The following is a 13,162-nucleotide window of genomic DNA, read 5'->3' as shown; positions in this document are numbered from 1 at the left end:
TACATTTAACTGTTCCTTGGTAACATACTAACAGATTTGACATGGCTAGTCCTTTTATTCTCTGCAAACAGTTCTATAATTGAAATTATTCCTTCTGTTTCTAGAATGTCCTTTTATTTTTGTTTTAAACTTAACTAACATTTCCTTAATCAACCCGCTCCCCTTCCTTCATTTCCAATACCTCACCTTTAAATATACCCACGCTTTGATTTTGTTCCATAGCATATCCTGTCCTCCCCCATTCTCTAGCCCCTGAATCCTCTCTTAACATTCTTCTATACACACACCCACCCCCCTCCTCCTCCCTCCCGTATCTCTCACCTCTCAAATGTGTAATATAATAGACAACATTTTAAAACAAGTTTAAAAGGCAAAGGCACATTACAAAACTTGCTTGAAACTACCAATTTCTTTGTGTTATTTTTTGCTAGTTTTCTACCATTGTAATTTATTCCTTTCAGAAAATGTGCTTTTGCTCTTTAAAATGAGGCCTAGCGTCTTTCATGTGCCTTTTGAAGACTAAATCAATGGTTGCTTACAGTTCTCTGTCCATTTTCCTGCCTCAGGTCTTGATGCCACGACTCCTACCAGTTCCCACGAGCTCTCAATTCCAAATGATGTAAGTATACCTTATTGTTTATGTTATATGTTGATAACATTTACAATGACTAAACAGTTAATAAACCATAAAGGGACACTGTACTGAGATCTAACAACTAGCTTCCGTATTGAGCTCTTCAGAATAAGACTGTAAAACTGAGCAGACTCCGTGAGCTGTGCAAATTTTACCAGTAGGTGGCAGTAGCCAATACAAAACCAAATACATAACAGTGTCTTCTCCTGTTCAGAAGCATATGCCATAGTGCACAATTCTGGTCATCCTAAATTACTGAATCAGTGTAACCTTCTTCGTGGTCTTAATGAGTTAATTATTTAATAATAATAAAAAAAAATAATAAAAAAAAAACTTGAGGACTGGATTTGTGCATCACTTGAAAACTAACACTTCAGTTTAAGGACCAGTTATGAACACTCAATAATGCATCTATAAAGTGTTATAAAGAATGCTACAAACAATATTGCCAGTAGGGTTATCCACAATAACAGTCACAGCAATGCGGCAATGCAATAAGAAACCTTACAATCAACCGAGTAAACATGGGTTAGATTAAACCATTACAGTAATGTCAAAATGTTATGTAATATTTGAGTGCTTTAAAATCCACTGGCTCCTTCACACCATAACTGTGGTGCTGAAGATCTTTATTAAAATACTCTAACACCATCCTATAGGTCAAAGTTGGGAATCTGACTGAATATGCAGTGGAACCGGTAATGGCAACTATCCTTATTTTTACGGCATGGCAGCGCCGCACATTTTTTTCAACTCCAACATGCCAGACTACTGACATTACCAGCAGCCAGCAACTAAACACTGGAACTGTTTACCACAAATTCCTTTTTTTTTTTTTTTTTGTCAACTGGTGTCTCCATTTGTAATAAAGCCAATTGAAGCCACTGACGTTGTTACTGCTCTCACTCCACTGTGGCATCTGAAAGCCTGTTCTCCCTCACTCCAGTTAATAGGCTGCATTATTGGCAGACAAGGAAGCAAGATCAATGAAATCAGGCAGATGTCAGGGGCACAGATCAAGATCGCCAATGCCATAGAAGGGTCAGCAGAGCGACAGGTCACAATCACAGGGTCCCCTGCAAACATCAGTTTAGCACAGTACCTCATCAGTGCAAGGTAAGTTTCCCACTTTTGTACTAGTTTGGCATATAGCTAGGATTCATGCTGTAGACACTTGATAACCCCGACAGTAATCTCAATTATAGTAGATTATTCCTGTTGCACACAGAAATCCAAACAGCATCTTGCAGTCTTTGCAGTAATTAACTATTTTGCAAGTCTGTAAAACCAACATTAGGATGACTTTTTTTTTTTTTTTTTTTTTTTTTTTAATGAAACCTGTAATATGCCAGTATTTAACAATTAAGAAAATAGATTCTTGTTTAATTCACACAATCAAAATCAAAGGCCACAATAAAGCAATGGACACAATGGATGAAAACGATGAAATAAAATGTCCTAGTCGTGCGAAAACCATTTCCCTAATGCTTTCTCCCATTGCCAAATTAGCTGTCATGTCAAAATACAGCACACGTGTTTCTGCAGTGCTGTAGTTATTCCAAGACTTCTCATGAGTGAAGTAACCACAGACCTCCACAAACATTCATGGAGCACTCTGTTTATATAATTACAATGAATGACAAGGAAGTATGTTAAACCCTGAATTAAACAGCTGAATTGAAAGCTTTACTTTCCTCAGATCAAGAGTGATTTGGAACAGTACAATTCATCACGTCATTCTTTCACTGGATTTGATTGAATAAAAAAAAGGATACATTCCAAAATTAGATGACGTACATTTTTAATCACCCAGCATCTTTTGGGGGAAAATAAATGTTAAAACCACAGCTACTTGACTAAAATACAGTAATGAAGTCAGTGTGTTTTACTCTGACTATCAAACCCAGAGCTGCAAAACAAGGGAATAGCAACTCAGAAGCTAACCTAAGGTGATTATTACAACATTGCAACTTGGTAGTGTTATTCTGTCACAAACAGTGATTGGAGTCACACCATAAGATAAAACAGCTGTGATAAACAGATGCTCAAATGCTAAATGAAATGGCTTTTTAATAAGCAACAGGTCATATACTGTGTAATTCTCTCCAAAAAGTTACTTGTTAAAACTTGTATTCAAATTGATAAATAATAACTCAGGTCTGATCCATTATCCAAGGTATTAACCTTTTAATTTACAGTAATATAACAGTTATAACAGGAGGACATTCATTATATATATATATATATATATATATATATATATATATATATATATATATATATATATATATATATATATATATATATATATACACACACACATACACACATACATATATATCACAGCCTATGCAGGTCTTTCCTAATTGACCTATTTCCTTTCTGCCTCAAATGGTAGTTAATTATATTTGTTAAGGCAGCAACTTTAAACCAGTGAGCCGCGCCTCCCTGGGGAAAGTGGTGAGCGTTCTAATAAAATGTTAATTATAATAGTAATAAAAAAATGAAAAATACAGTTTTACACAAGTCTAAATGTGAATTTTACTGCAACTTGAAACGTATTTAGTCTGGAAAACCGCTGTTATTAAAGCAGAGACCCAATCACAGCAAATTTTCTGCTTAAGAATCAGTGACAGTTCTGTTTCCTCTACTCTGTACCCTTGCTCAGTACATAAGATGGATCAGTTTTTCTTCAGAAACATGAAGAAAATGACTTAGAAATTGGATTTACCTTTGTTGACACGGCAGATAAACCTCGGCCTTAGTGTGTCTGTCATCTGTAGTGAAGTACTAGCTAATGACAGGCTAGTTAAGAAAAGTGCAGCCGGAGAAACAAAAGTGTTTTTAAAAGTCTAACTGTCGGGAATAACTTCTTTGGAGAAACTAGTGTCAAGTTCACTCAAATTTAAAGAAAGAGTGAAGTTAGTATGGTGATCCATTTTACAAAAGGTACCAGGTACGTGTGTTTTTTTTTTGTTTGTTTTGTTTTTTTTAAACATTGAATTAGGTGTTGTGTTCTAGTCACGCGATAGCATCTGAATACAGGATAAGTACTGGAATTGTGGCAAATGCTTCACTGTGTTTTGTTGATTGCTGATATGTGATTTATAATTCTCAAAAAATGCTGAGGTTGGGTGTGATTAAAAAAAAAAAAAGTTTGAGAACCCCTGTATTAAAGCAATTGTAGCTAACCAAACAATTCCATAAATCTTAGCTCATTTTCTGGATATCTGTAGGTCTCAAATGAGCAGTTAATGAAACACATCTCATAGCAAACATGCATTTTCATTTTAATACAACATATCTGTTACTACGACTACTAGAATGTCCTATTCTTCTATTCCCTTTTCCATGGAAATATGTTATACGTGCACTTCATGGATCATTTCACCTCAGCAGTGTCTACTGATTAACAGCATGTGACTGAAAACATGTCAGTTAGCAAGAGGAAACAGCGGATTGGTTATTGAGAGGAAATAAGCCTTTGAAGGGGTGGGGACAATTTCACACTCCAGGAACAATGGCCAAGCAAGTGCATCACTGCCTGAAAGTGTAGTACAGATGTTGTGTTTTAAATTTAAAAAAAAAAAAAATATATATATATATATATATATATATATATATATATATATATATATAATATGCTTTTTTCAAAACTGGACATTTGAGACCTATATAATGAAAGGAAGTGCTCAACAGGTACAATGTATGGTATTGTTTTATTAACTACAATCACTATAAAGGAGTGCTAACCACACATGTAAAATCAATTTCCTTACCTTGCATTAGCTTTGACAATCTAGCCCTTAATGATTTCTTACCTGAAAGCAGCAACCACTATTACTTCTATAGCATTGTTTTGAAATATTTGTATATCCCAAATAAAGTGTAAAAATCAAGCAAAAATCTAAAAGGTCTTAAACATAGAAAATGATCTAATGCGAATTTTATTTAACGGGAACACTAGAATCTCTAGAAGCTCCTATAGGATTAACACCAAAAGTACAAAAACAACTGCATTCATTTTTTTGTTTCAGTTTCAAAATTAGATGTGACTCAGTTTCTTTTTTTATAGGTTGTACATGTTTTCAATGGGAGTATAAGAGGCCAAATAACTGGTATGTTAAGGACACACACACTAGTGCCATTTTTGCCTTTTTTTTTCCTGAAGTGAAAATATTATTGAAGATAAGAACATAAGAAAGTTTACAAACGAGAGGAGGCCATTCGACCCATCTTGCTCGTTTGGTTGTTAGTAGCTTATTGATCCCAGAATCTCATCAAGCAGCTTCTTGAAGGATCCCAGGGTGTCAGATTCAACAACATTACTGGGGAGTTGATTCCAGACCCCCACGATTCTCTGTGTAAAAAAGTGCTCCCTATTTTCTGTTCTCCATCATAAATATTTTGATTTTTATGTTGGATTAAAAACTAAGTGAGATTCACTACTAAACTATAGACAGTATAAACAGCCCAGTGCCAAGGAAAGAAACCATACTTCATACCCAAAGACATTAATATGGTAATGAGTGAAGCATTAGGGAAATGAGTACAAACTGTGATGAGTATTCCTGGAACACCAAGTAATGATTAAACAGACATACTGGATTTTTGGACTTTTGGGGCATAAAAATAAATAAATGAATAAATAAAAAACAAAACACAGGAGAGCCTGTTAAAACAGTACCCCTTTCCTCTGCTGAATTTTGCATCATTTCTGAGAGAAAAAAAATCTTAATTGTACCAGTTGTATAACTATAACTGTTTATTCTTCACACACAAAAAAAAGATTCCACTTTGGAGAAAAATCAGCCCCAAATGCATGTCATGTGGTATAAATAAGAAGAGTTATTAAATTTCCATTTCTGTAATGTATTGTGCTGATCCTGCCATAAAGGGTGCTTTATAAAATTAGGCAGTGAGATGGGTACCGGAGCAGTCTGGGGCCCACATGACGTACTGTATGTGGCTGATTATAGTGAACGGGTTGAAAATCCATGGTTCACCCAAAGTACTGAGAGTCTGACTAAACTAACATGATAATTCTGTATCCTGAGGTCTGCCTTTTGCTGTGGTTTGTTGGTGTTTTGCTATATACATCATACTGTGTTAAACTTGTTTGCACATACAACAAAACATACGTTTCACAAAAATGTTGATTTTATTTGTTCTACTACTACTTGTCATTTACATTTCTTTAATTATCAAAACAGTTATACAGGTAGGTTCACAAATACTGGAAGTCCCGGAGTCAGTTATGGAGGCGAATGTATGATTTCACATACAAGCTACAAAATGACAAAAATGTAACATAACACACCACTAACTGCTATTATCATTTCACAATATATGATTATATGATTATTCTTGAATAAAAGAAAGAAGTGCAGTGGACATCTGGTTTGCATTTGAGTTTGGTTGTACTAAAGCCAGGAGAAGATAAACAGACCAACCAAAAAACAAACAAACAAACAAGCCTGCTGAAGATGTGTGCTAGTGCTGGGAGTTAACATCATTATTTCTTTCTAAGTTCCTATTTTCAGTTTGCTTGCCCTTCATCTTGCCATTATCTGCATTCCTTAGATTTCTTTCTTTCATGAATTAAAAAAAAAATCCTTTTTTATTTTTAAAAGAATGTAGTATGATATTAATGTTTTCTTCATCAAATCATGAAATATCCTTTTGTTATTTATCTTCTTTAACACATAACATGTTCCCCCTTGACCCTCATTTTTCCCTTTTTCTCTTTTTCTCTCTCCCTCTGCTTGTGTGACCTTGTGTTGACCAATATAATCCCTGTGTTCACTCCTTTATCCTGCCGTCTTTGTCTCCCTGCCTCCCTTCTTCCTTCCCACCCTCTCCCTGGCTGTACTCCCCAACCCAATCTTCTGTTCCTGTTCCTCTCTTCGTTCGCAGCTTAGAGATGGCTAAAATCAGCACCCAGACTGCTTCCGTCACGAACCCTGTTGACCTCAACATGAACCTCTCTCAGTCTGCCACCCCTACCTCCACTCCCACCTCAATGGCTGTTCTGGCAGCGGCGGCCGCTGCTTCTGCCGCGGTCAACGTCAATTCCCCTCCTCCCTTACCAACCACCCACTATGCTGTTCCTGTCTCCAGTCTGCTTGGCATGAAAACTGTCCCATTCCTGGCGTTAAACACCACGGCCGCAGCTGGGGCCACAGGGAGTTTATCTGCTTATACCACTAAAATCTCATCGACCAGCGGGGTTAAGAAATCTGACCGACAGAAGTTTGCTCCGTATTGAGAAGGGATGAGAGAATGCAAGTCCCCCCACTCCCCCTCGTGCTCTCAACCAAGATTATATGGTAGATTATACAGTATTACAGTAACCAAGAAAAAAAACATTTATTTTTTTGTTTTGTTTTGGTTTTTTTTACAAAAAAACAAAAAATACCAAAAGAAGCATATCCTGCTAGTTTCTAAATGTTAGCACCTCAAATTGTCTTCCATTCTTTATTGTGACCTGAACAAAATCTCAAGCAACTACTTCCAACAGCATAAATGACAGATTTGATAGATAAAAAAATTAAATTTGACATGGGTTTTTCTGTAAAGCACCAGATACAATACATTATAGACAGTGTGAATAGGTTGTACCACGCAATGAAATTATGTTTTCAAAACTTGATGACTATAGGCAGTGTGACTGGTGTATAAGCAAAGTATTTTTACTGGTCATATCAATCAACAAATCAATTAATTATTAATAATAATAATAATAATAATAATACCAACCTACACATGCAAGGTAAACTTTGTAAGATCATCAAGATCATTGTTTTTATGTGGTGAATAGAAACTAGCCGAAACACTATCATGTCTTGAAAGACCCATAACACTCTGGGATCTGTTTGAACGCTCTAGATTTGAGATTAATCCTGCTGGTGTTTTCCCCTCGGGTTGATTTATTGACCCATCTATTAACATAAATACAGTGAAATGAGGTTCACGGGTTTATACATGTCAGGGTGTCGTTTATTTAAGGTGGCATATTCCCCACTCCAATGTAAGACAGAGGTGGTATGCACCCTATTTGGTACTTTTTTAACTGCAGGATACATTTAGTTGGCACTATGCCAATCAATGGTGGATTTGGAATCAACAGGAATCATGGATTCACAAATTTAAAAGCCTTATTTATGCATTTATTTACATATTGTTCTGTGTATTTCTCATAATTACACCAGCTTGAAAACGAATAGTATTGCACAACAAAATCAACACTGTTCCAGTATTTATAAACTCCCTTGGCTAATATGTGAGTTGTCAAGCATAGACAATTCTTATTAATCTGTTTCCTCCTCATGTTTGCTCCTTTACTTAACATTAGTAATGATTTGAGTTGAGAACATGGCTCACACTTATCATTGTCATAACCTTTGAATTAGAAATTTAAACTTAAACTTAAACAGCAACTTAGCACGGCTCTGAAATATCACACTTAATTTAACAAATGTATTCTTCTTGTTTTGATCATCAGTTCTGGAGACTTTTTAAAAGACCTGTGGCCTCAGAAGAGCTCTCAAACACTTTGTATGTCTAAATTCAGCACAGGTTAACTGTTACAATCTGGTTTCCTAGCTGAATTTAGAAAGAAGAAATCTTAAAGAGCTATTTTGTGATTGGACCATTGGTCTAGTTCAGTGTTTCTGAGTTGTTTTTAAATTTATTTTTTTGCACTCCAGTACTCAAAATCCTCATGTTTTTCACTGAATTGTTTTAGGTCCTGGCTGAAATCCAGCTTTTTTTTCCTTCTTTTTTTAAAGCAGAAAAAAGTGATTATGGATCAGATTTGAACATATTGTAAATGTATTTTGTTAGAAATTATAACATGGGTTATCAGCTACATACATTTTTAAAAAAAAAATTATAATTATTATAATTAAAGTTAAAAGTAACTTCCCCTGTTTAAAAACACAACACAGTATTTTCATGAATCCTTGCAGAGAGTGAAATTATATATTTGTAACCAGAAACTTCAAACCTTGAGGGTACTTCTAGCATTACTGCAAGTAAAAATGACAGGAATGTTTTTGTGTTAAAATGAATCAATAATGTTGATAGTCTAGGGCAGGGACACGCAACCCGAGGCCCATTTACCGTGTGACTGCAGCCCAGTGTATTAATTCCATTTAACTTACAAACATATTGCGTGCGTGTGTGCGTGCGTGTGTTTACTTGCTTTTTCAAATTTTTCGCATAAAAAGCAGCACGCCACTTTAATTTGTACTTCGGAGGGTAATCGGAGGGTAGTCTCCAACTATGTTTATGAAAGCCTCTCCTTTCTTAAATGCATAAACCCACTGCATTGAAATAACCCATGCTTTTTGCTAGGGAAGTGAAGCCACTGCCCTGTGACTTTTGCTACATTGCTGTCTGCTACAACTGAACAAACTTGTCTGCTAAAATAAAAACCGCTTCAACAAGTAGATATTTAATTTGCTTTGTATTATTGTGCAATGCGTGTGTATATGGTATAACAGTATGATATTAATGCTTTGTTTTTAAGTGTTTTGTATATTTTTGTTTGTGATGTGCATCGTGCAGTACAATGTAAAATTAACAGTAATCCTAAGGGAAATTTCCTCTGTGTGTGTGTGTGTGTGTGTGTGTCTATATATATATATATATATATATATATATATATATATATATATATATATATATATATATATATATATGTGCCTATGTATATTGCAGCTAAGGGTTAAACTCAGATTATATGTGACCCGCTATACACATTAGGTTAAATTAGTTTTCTGGATATGCAGCCCATGAGGGCATTGCCTGGGGATTTGCTTACACTTTGATCTGTATCAGGAAAACCTGAGCAGTTACCAATGAGAATACTTGTTCTGGTTTCCAGTGGGTTTTTATTTTTGTTTTTTTTTATATGTGTAAAGTAAATACAGTTAAACCCTGAAATTGAAATTTGCATCTCAGTTGGCTAATGGCAACACTATGACCTTCGACCAGACATTGTCTTGTGGTCTGGATCAGCACGCCTTGTTCATCTGGTAGTGAACAATGCCATGGGAAGATGCTGTGGATGAGGCGTATGAGAGGAAGAAACTTCAGTATGCTCAACTAGCTGCTGAAGCGGAACAGCGAGGATGGAGAGTCTGAGTTTACCCAGTGGAGGTGGGTTGTCAAGGATTTGTGGCACACTCTACAACCCGGTTTCTAAGAGACGTCAGGTTCAGTGGCCAAGAGTTGCATCGCACAGTGAAGAACTTATCTGAACCAGCAGAAAGGAGCAGCAACTGGCTGTGGTTGAGACGGAAAGATTCTGGATGGGGATCTCAAGCACAATAGAAAGAAAGCAATGCTGATGTACAGGTAAGTAAGCTGGGCTGAGCTGAGTGGGGGATGGAGGGGGGTGATGCTGGGATGCCAGAATCACTGTTGAGCCCTCTTGAGGTGTCGTGGGCTAGTCAACGAAACACCAAGGACGGAAGGTGCCCTCTTGAAGACCCCAGAAATGTACCCTATTTAGCTCAATCCAGACGGTTGTCATGCTGATGCACTGGGGAGACTGCACTGGGTTGATCCCCAGAGCCAGCATCGCAGCCATTGTGTGTGCTGATGTGCTGGGGAGGCAAAATGAGCTTATCCCTGGAGCCAGCATTACACTTCAGCAATCAACACCAGACAGACGGATATCTGCATCATCAAATGGAAAACAACGCAAATGGATGGAGATGCAGATGGATCACATTAGTTTACTGCAAAGCTACGTCTTAGTTGGTCCTTATCTTGGCGAGTGCCGAGTTCAAATCAGCATGAAGTTCAACATCTACTCTTATGTAATGGTAATCATGGTTTACTTTTGCGCAAAAAAGGGGTAGTTGAGCAGTAAACAGTACCCTCCGATGCCACCCAAAATACAGAAATGGTGCAGAGCCACAGCATCACAGATTTCTCTGGATGAAGAATTTTTAAAAACAGTTTAATAAAACACATATTGTTCCCTTTGGGTTGAAAAAGTGAATTTCCCATTTGAAAGGTAACTTCCCCTGCAAGCAAATCTGGACTATCATCATTATTGATTCATTTTGTTGTAATTTTTGTTTGAAGTAATGCTAGAAGTACCCTCAACATTTGAAGTTTATGGTTACAAACAAATACAGTACACCCCCTTTATAACGCTGTAGTCGGGAGCCATAGTTAAGAGACTGTGCTATTTGTGTTCTGCTTTATAAGGAGAATACTAGTGTTAGTGTAATGGCATTACACTATGGAGCCATGACTATACCACCTTATAACCTGCTCCTTAGTATACTGGGCTGCCTTATAAAGGGGAGCGTTGTGTATAATTTCACTCTCTGCAAGGATTCATTAAAATACAGTGGTGAGCTTTTTGAACCCTCTACACAACAGTGTTTCCACAAGTTTGAACTCCAGACAATATTTGCATTATACAGTATGGGGACCATCCTATTTTTTGCACTCATGAACTTACAAAGTTATTAAATAGGTGTAATTAACTTCAACCTTCAAAATAACTGACCTCTAATTCTGATAAAACACAAACATTAAAAAAATAAAAAAAAAACATTGGTTGCTGGCTGTTGGAAGTAGTTTTAAAGTACATTTTCTGTTTTTCTTTTTTATTATTCACTTTAAAAAAAAAAAAAAATTTGCATATGTGACATTGGTTTACTCACTCCATTTGAATGCAATGCTCCCCCATAAGCTTGCCATCTCCATTCACTTTGCACTCCTTGGACACAAAGGCTTTAGCTTAATGAACTGTGGTTAGTATCCAGTACATTTTTTAAAGGTTATTAACTAAAACACAGAATGCAAATGAAATACAATTAAAAAGACCATTTTAAACCATGTTACAATGTATAGGGCTAAGTACCAGTTCAGCATTCTATTCACCCTTGCTATATATTCTGTAAGGATTTCTCCACCATGACTACTTTAGTGAATTTGCACTAAATTTGCCACTGTTAACATGTTTGTAGAAATGCCATTCATACAGTATTGCACTTATAGAAGTGTTTTGTTTGTATATAATGGAAGGCACATAAATGAAATTGGAAATAATATATAAACAGCTTAAGAATTATTCCTGTAACATTGTTAACTAACATTTTAAATAATTTTAAATTAATATTATTGTAACTGACTTGTCTGCAAAAAATGATGTACTTTGTAGTTATTTAAGTGATATTTTTAATGGTAAGAAGTGTTCTGCTTTTTTTTCTTTCTTCCTGATTTGTTCCTACATTTAGGCTCTCTTCAGAAGTCACTGGCCTGGGGGCACTGTAATGCTTCCCATCATGCACTAGTGCATTAGTCACCTGACAGGACATTTCCAAAGGCCCTTTGTGACAATGATTCTTATGGACTATAAACTTCAGAGGAACTCCTGCCATTTATATTTTAAAGAAAACTTTCTATAATCCTAAAAAAAAAAAAAAAAAAAATACTCTAATAATTTAACCATTGTGCTTCCCAACTCATGTGTTATTACTGTTTAACAGTTTAACATTGTTTGTGGCTCAACCTGGTTAAGATTCTTGTTTAATTTTCATTTCTTCCGTTTGGTTGATATTCATGCTCAGGCTTGTCTATGTAAAGGCATGAGCTCTCAGTGTTTCAGTTCATTGTACTCAAATATATCTACGTTATTGAAGTAAATTAAGTAATGATAGCTTTTTTTAAGTAAAGAATTACTGATGAAATGTTTGTAGTCTCCTTCCTTTCTTTGTTTTTGTTAATGTCAACATTAAAGTCTTATTTATTGTTACATGTATATAGACATGTACACCCAGGAAAACTCCTTGAGCTGCAGTTGACCCTATGGAGCAATACCAAACACAACTTTTGTATCTAATCTGTATTGTTATTTGTAATTGAACAAGTTTCAGGGATCTTTCAGGTACTCGTACAGCTGTGCTGTAAAAATTGATGAGCCTAATAAATCATAAACCAGTGTTATGTACCTCACTTGGAAGATGTTAGTCATTTCTGTTTCTCCTAAGTGCATCAAAACATATTTTAAATCTGAACATGTATAAGAAAAATACACTACAACCAGTGTTAAAACCAGTGGGGAAAAAAGGCAATATTTACTGTATTGAAAAATTTGCAACACAATATAATAAATTATTCCATAAACCTTATTAGTTTTCTGCGGCCTTACAAGTTCAGTCTTGAAGAAGCATTTGTTTTGCTAATATCAAACATGCTCAATTGGCTTGAGATCCAGAGATTTGGTGGCCACGAAAGATGACCGATGTCTCCATCGTGCTCCTTAAACCTTTTTTTGCACGCAATTCAGATACATGGATGGGTGTATTACTATATTGCAAGTAGTCATCACCATCAGGGAACAAGTGCAGCATTGTGAGAGAGACTTGAGCTGCAATTATGCTTAATCAAGTAAATTCGTCCAGCCTTCCTGAGTAACCAAGGGATCCAGGCTATACCAGAAGAACACACCCCACACCAGGGCAATGCCAGATCCAAGCGGTTGATAGGTCCTAAAAA

At 36.0% G+C, this 13,162-nt stretch overlaps 1 protein-coding gene across 8 annotated transcripts in view; it reads left to right on the top strand.

Annotated features, from left to right (window-relative positions):
• Positions 1-12,433, top strand: part of LOC121312951 (poly(rC)-binding protein 3-like) — a 295,367-nt gene extending 282,934 nt beyond the window's left edge. For 6 of the 8 annotated variants that reach the window (XM_041244944.1, XM_041244943.1, XM_041244947.1 and 3 more), the window contains 3 exons: positions 567-619; positions 1,581-1,750; positions 6,551-9,070. In XM_041244944.1, coding sequence (XP_041100878.1) covers positions 567-619; positions 1,581-1,750; positions 6,551-6,902 — 575 coding nt within the window. In that variant the 3' untranslated portion in view covers positions 6,903-9,070. Of the gene's footprint in view, positions 1-566; positions 620-1,580; positions 1,751-4,709; positions 4,753-6,550; positions 9,071-11,901 lie in introns of those variants that run through there. The other 2 variants (XM_041244950.1, XM_041244948.1) reach the window with 2 other exon arrangements.
• The last annotated feature ends 729 nt before the right edge of the window (positions 12,434-13,162 follow it).

The sequence above is a fragment of the Polyodon spathula genome, chromosome 3 (genome assembly GCF_017654505.1).
Source record: "Polyodon spathula isolate WHYD16114869_AA chromosome 3, ASM1765450v1, whole genome shotgun sequence".
NCBI classification, from domain to species: domain Eukaryota; kingdom Metazoa; phylum Chordata; class Actinopteri; order Acipenseriformes; family Polyodontidae; genus Polyodon; species Polyodon spathula.
This window is presented reverse-complemented; position numbering and strand designations above follow the sequence as displayed.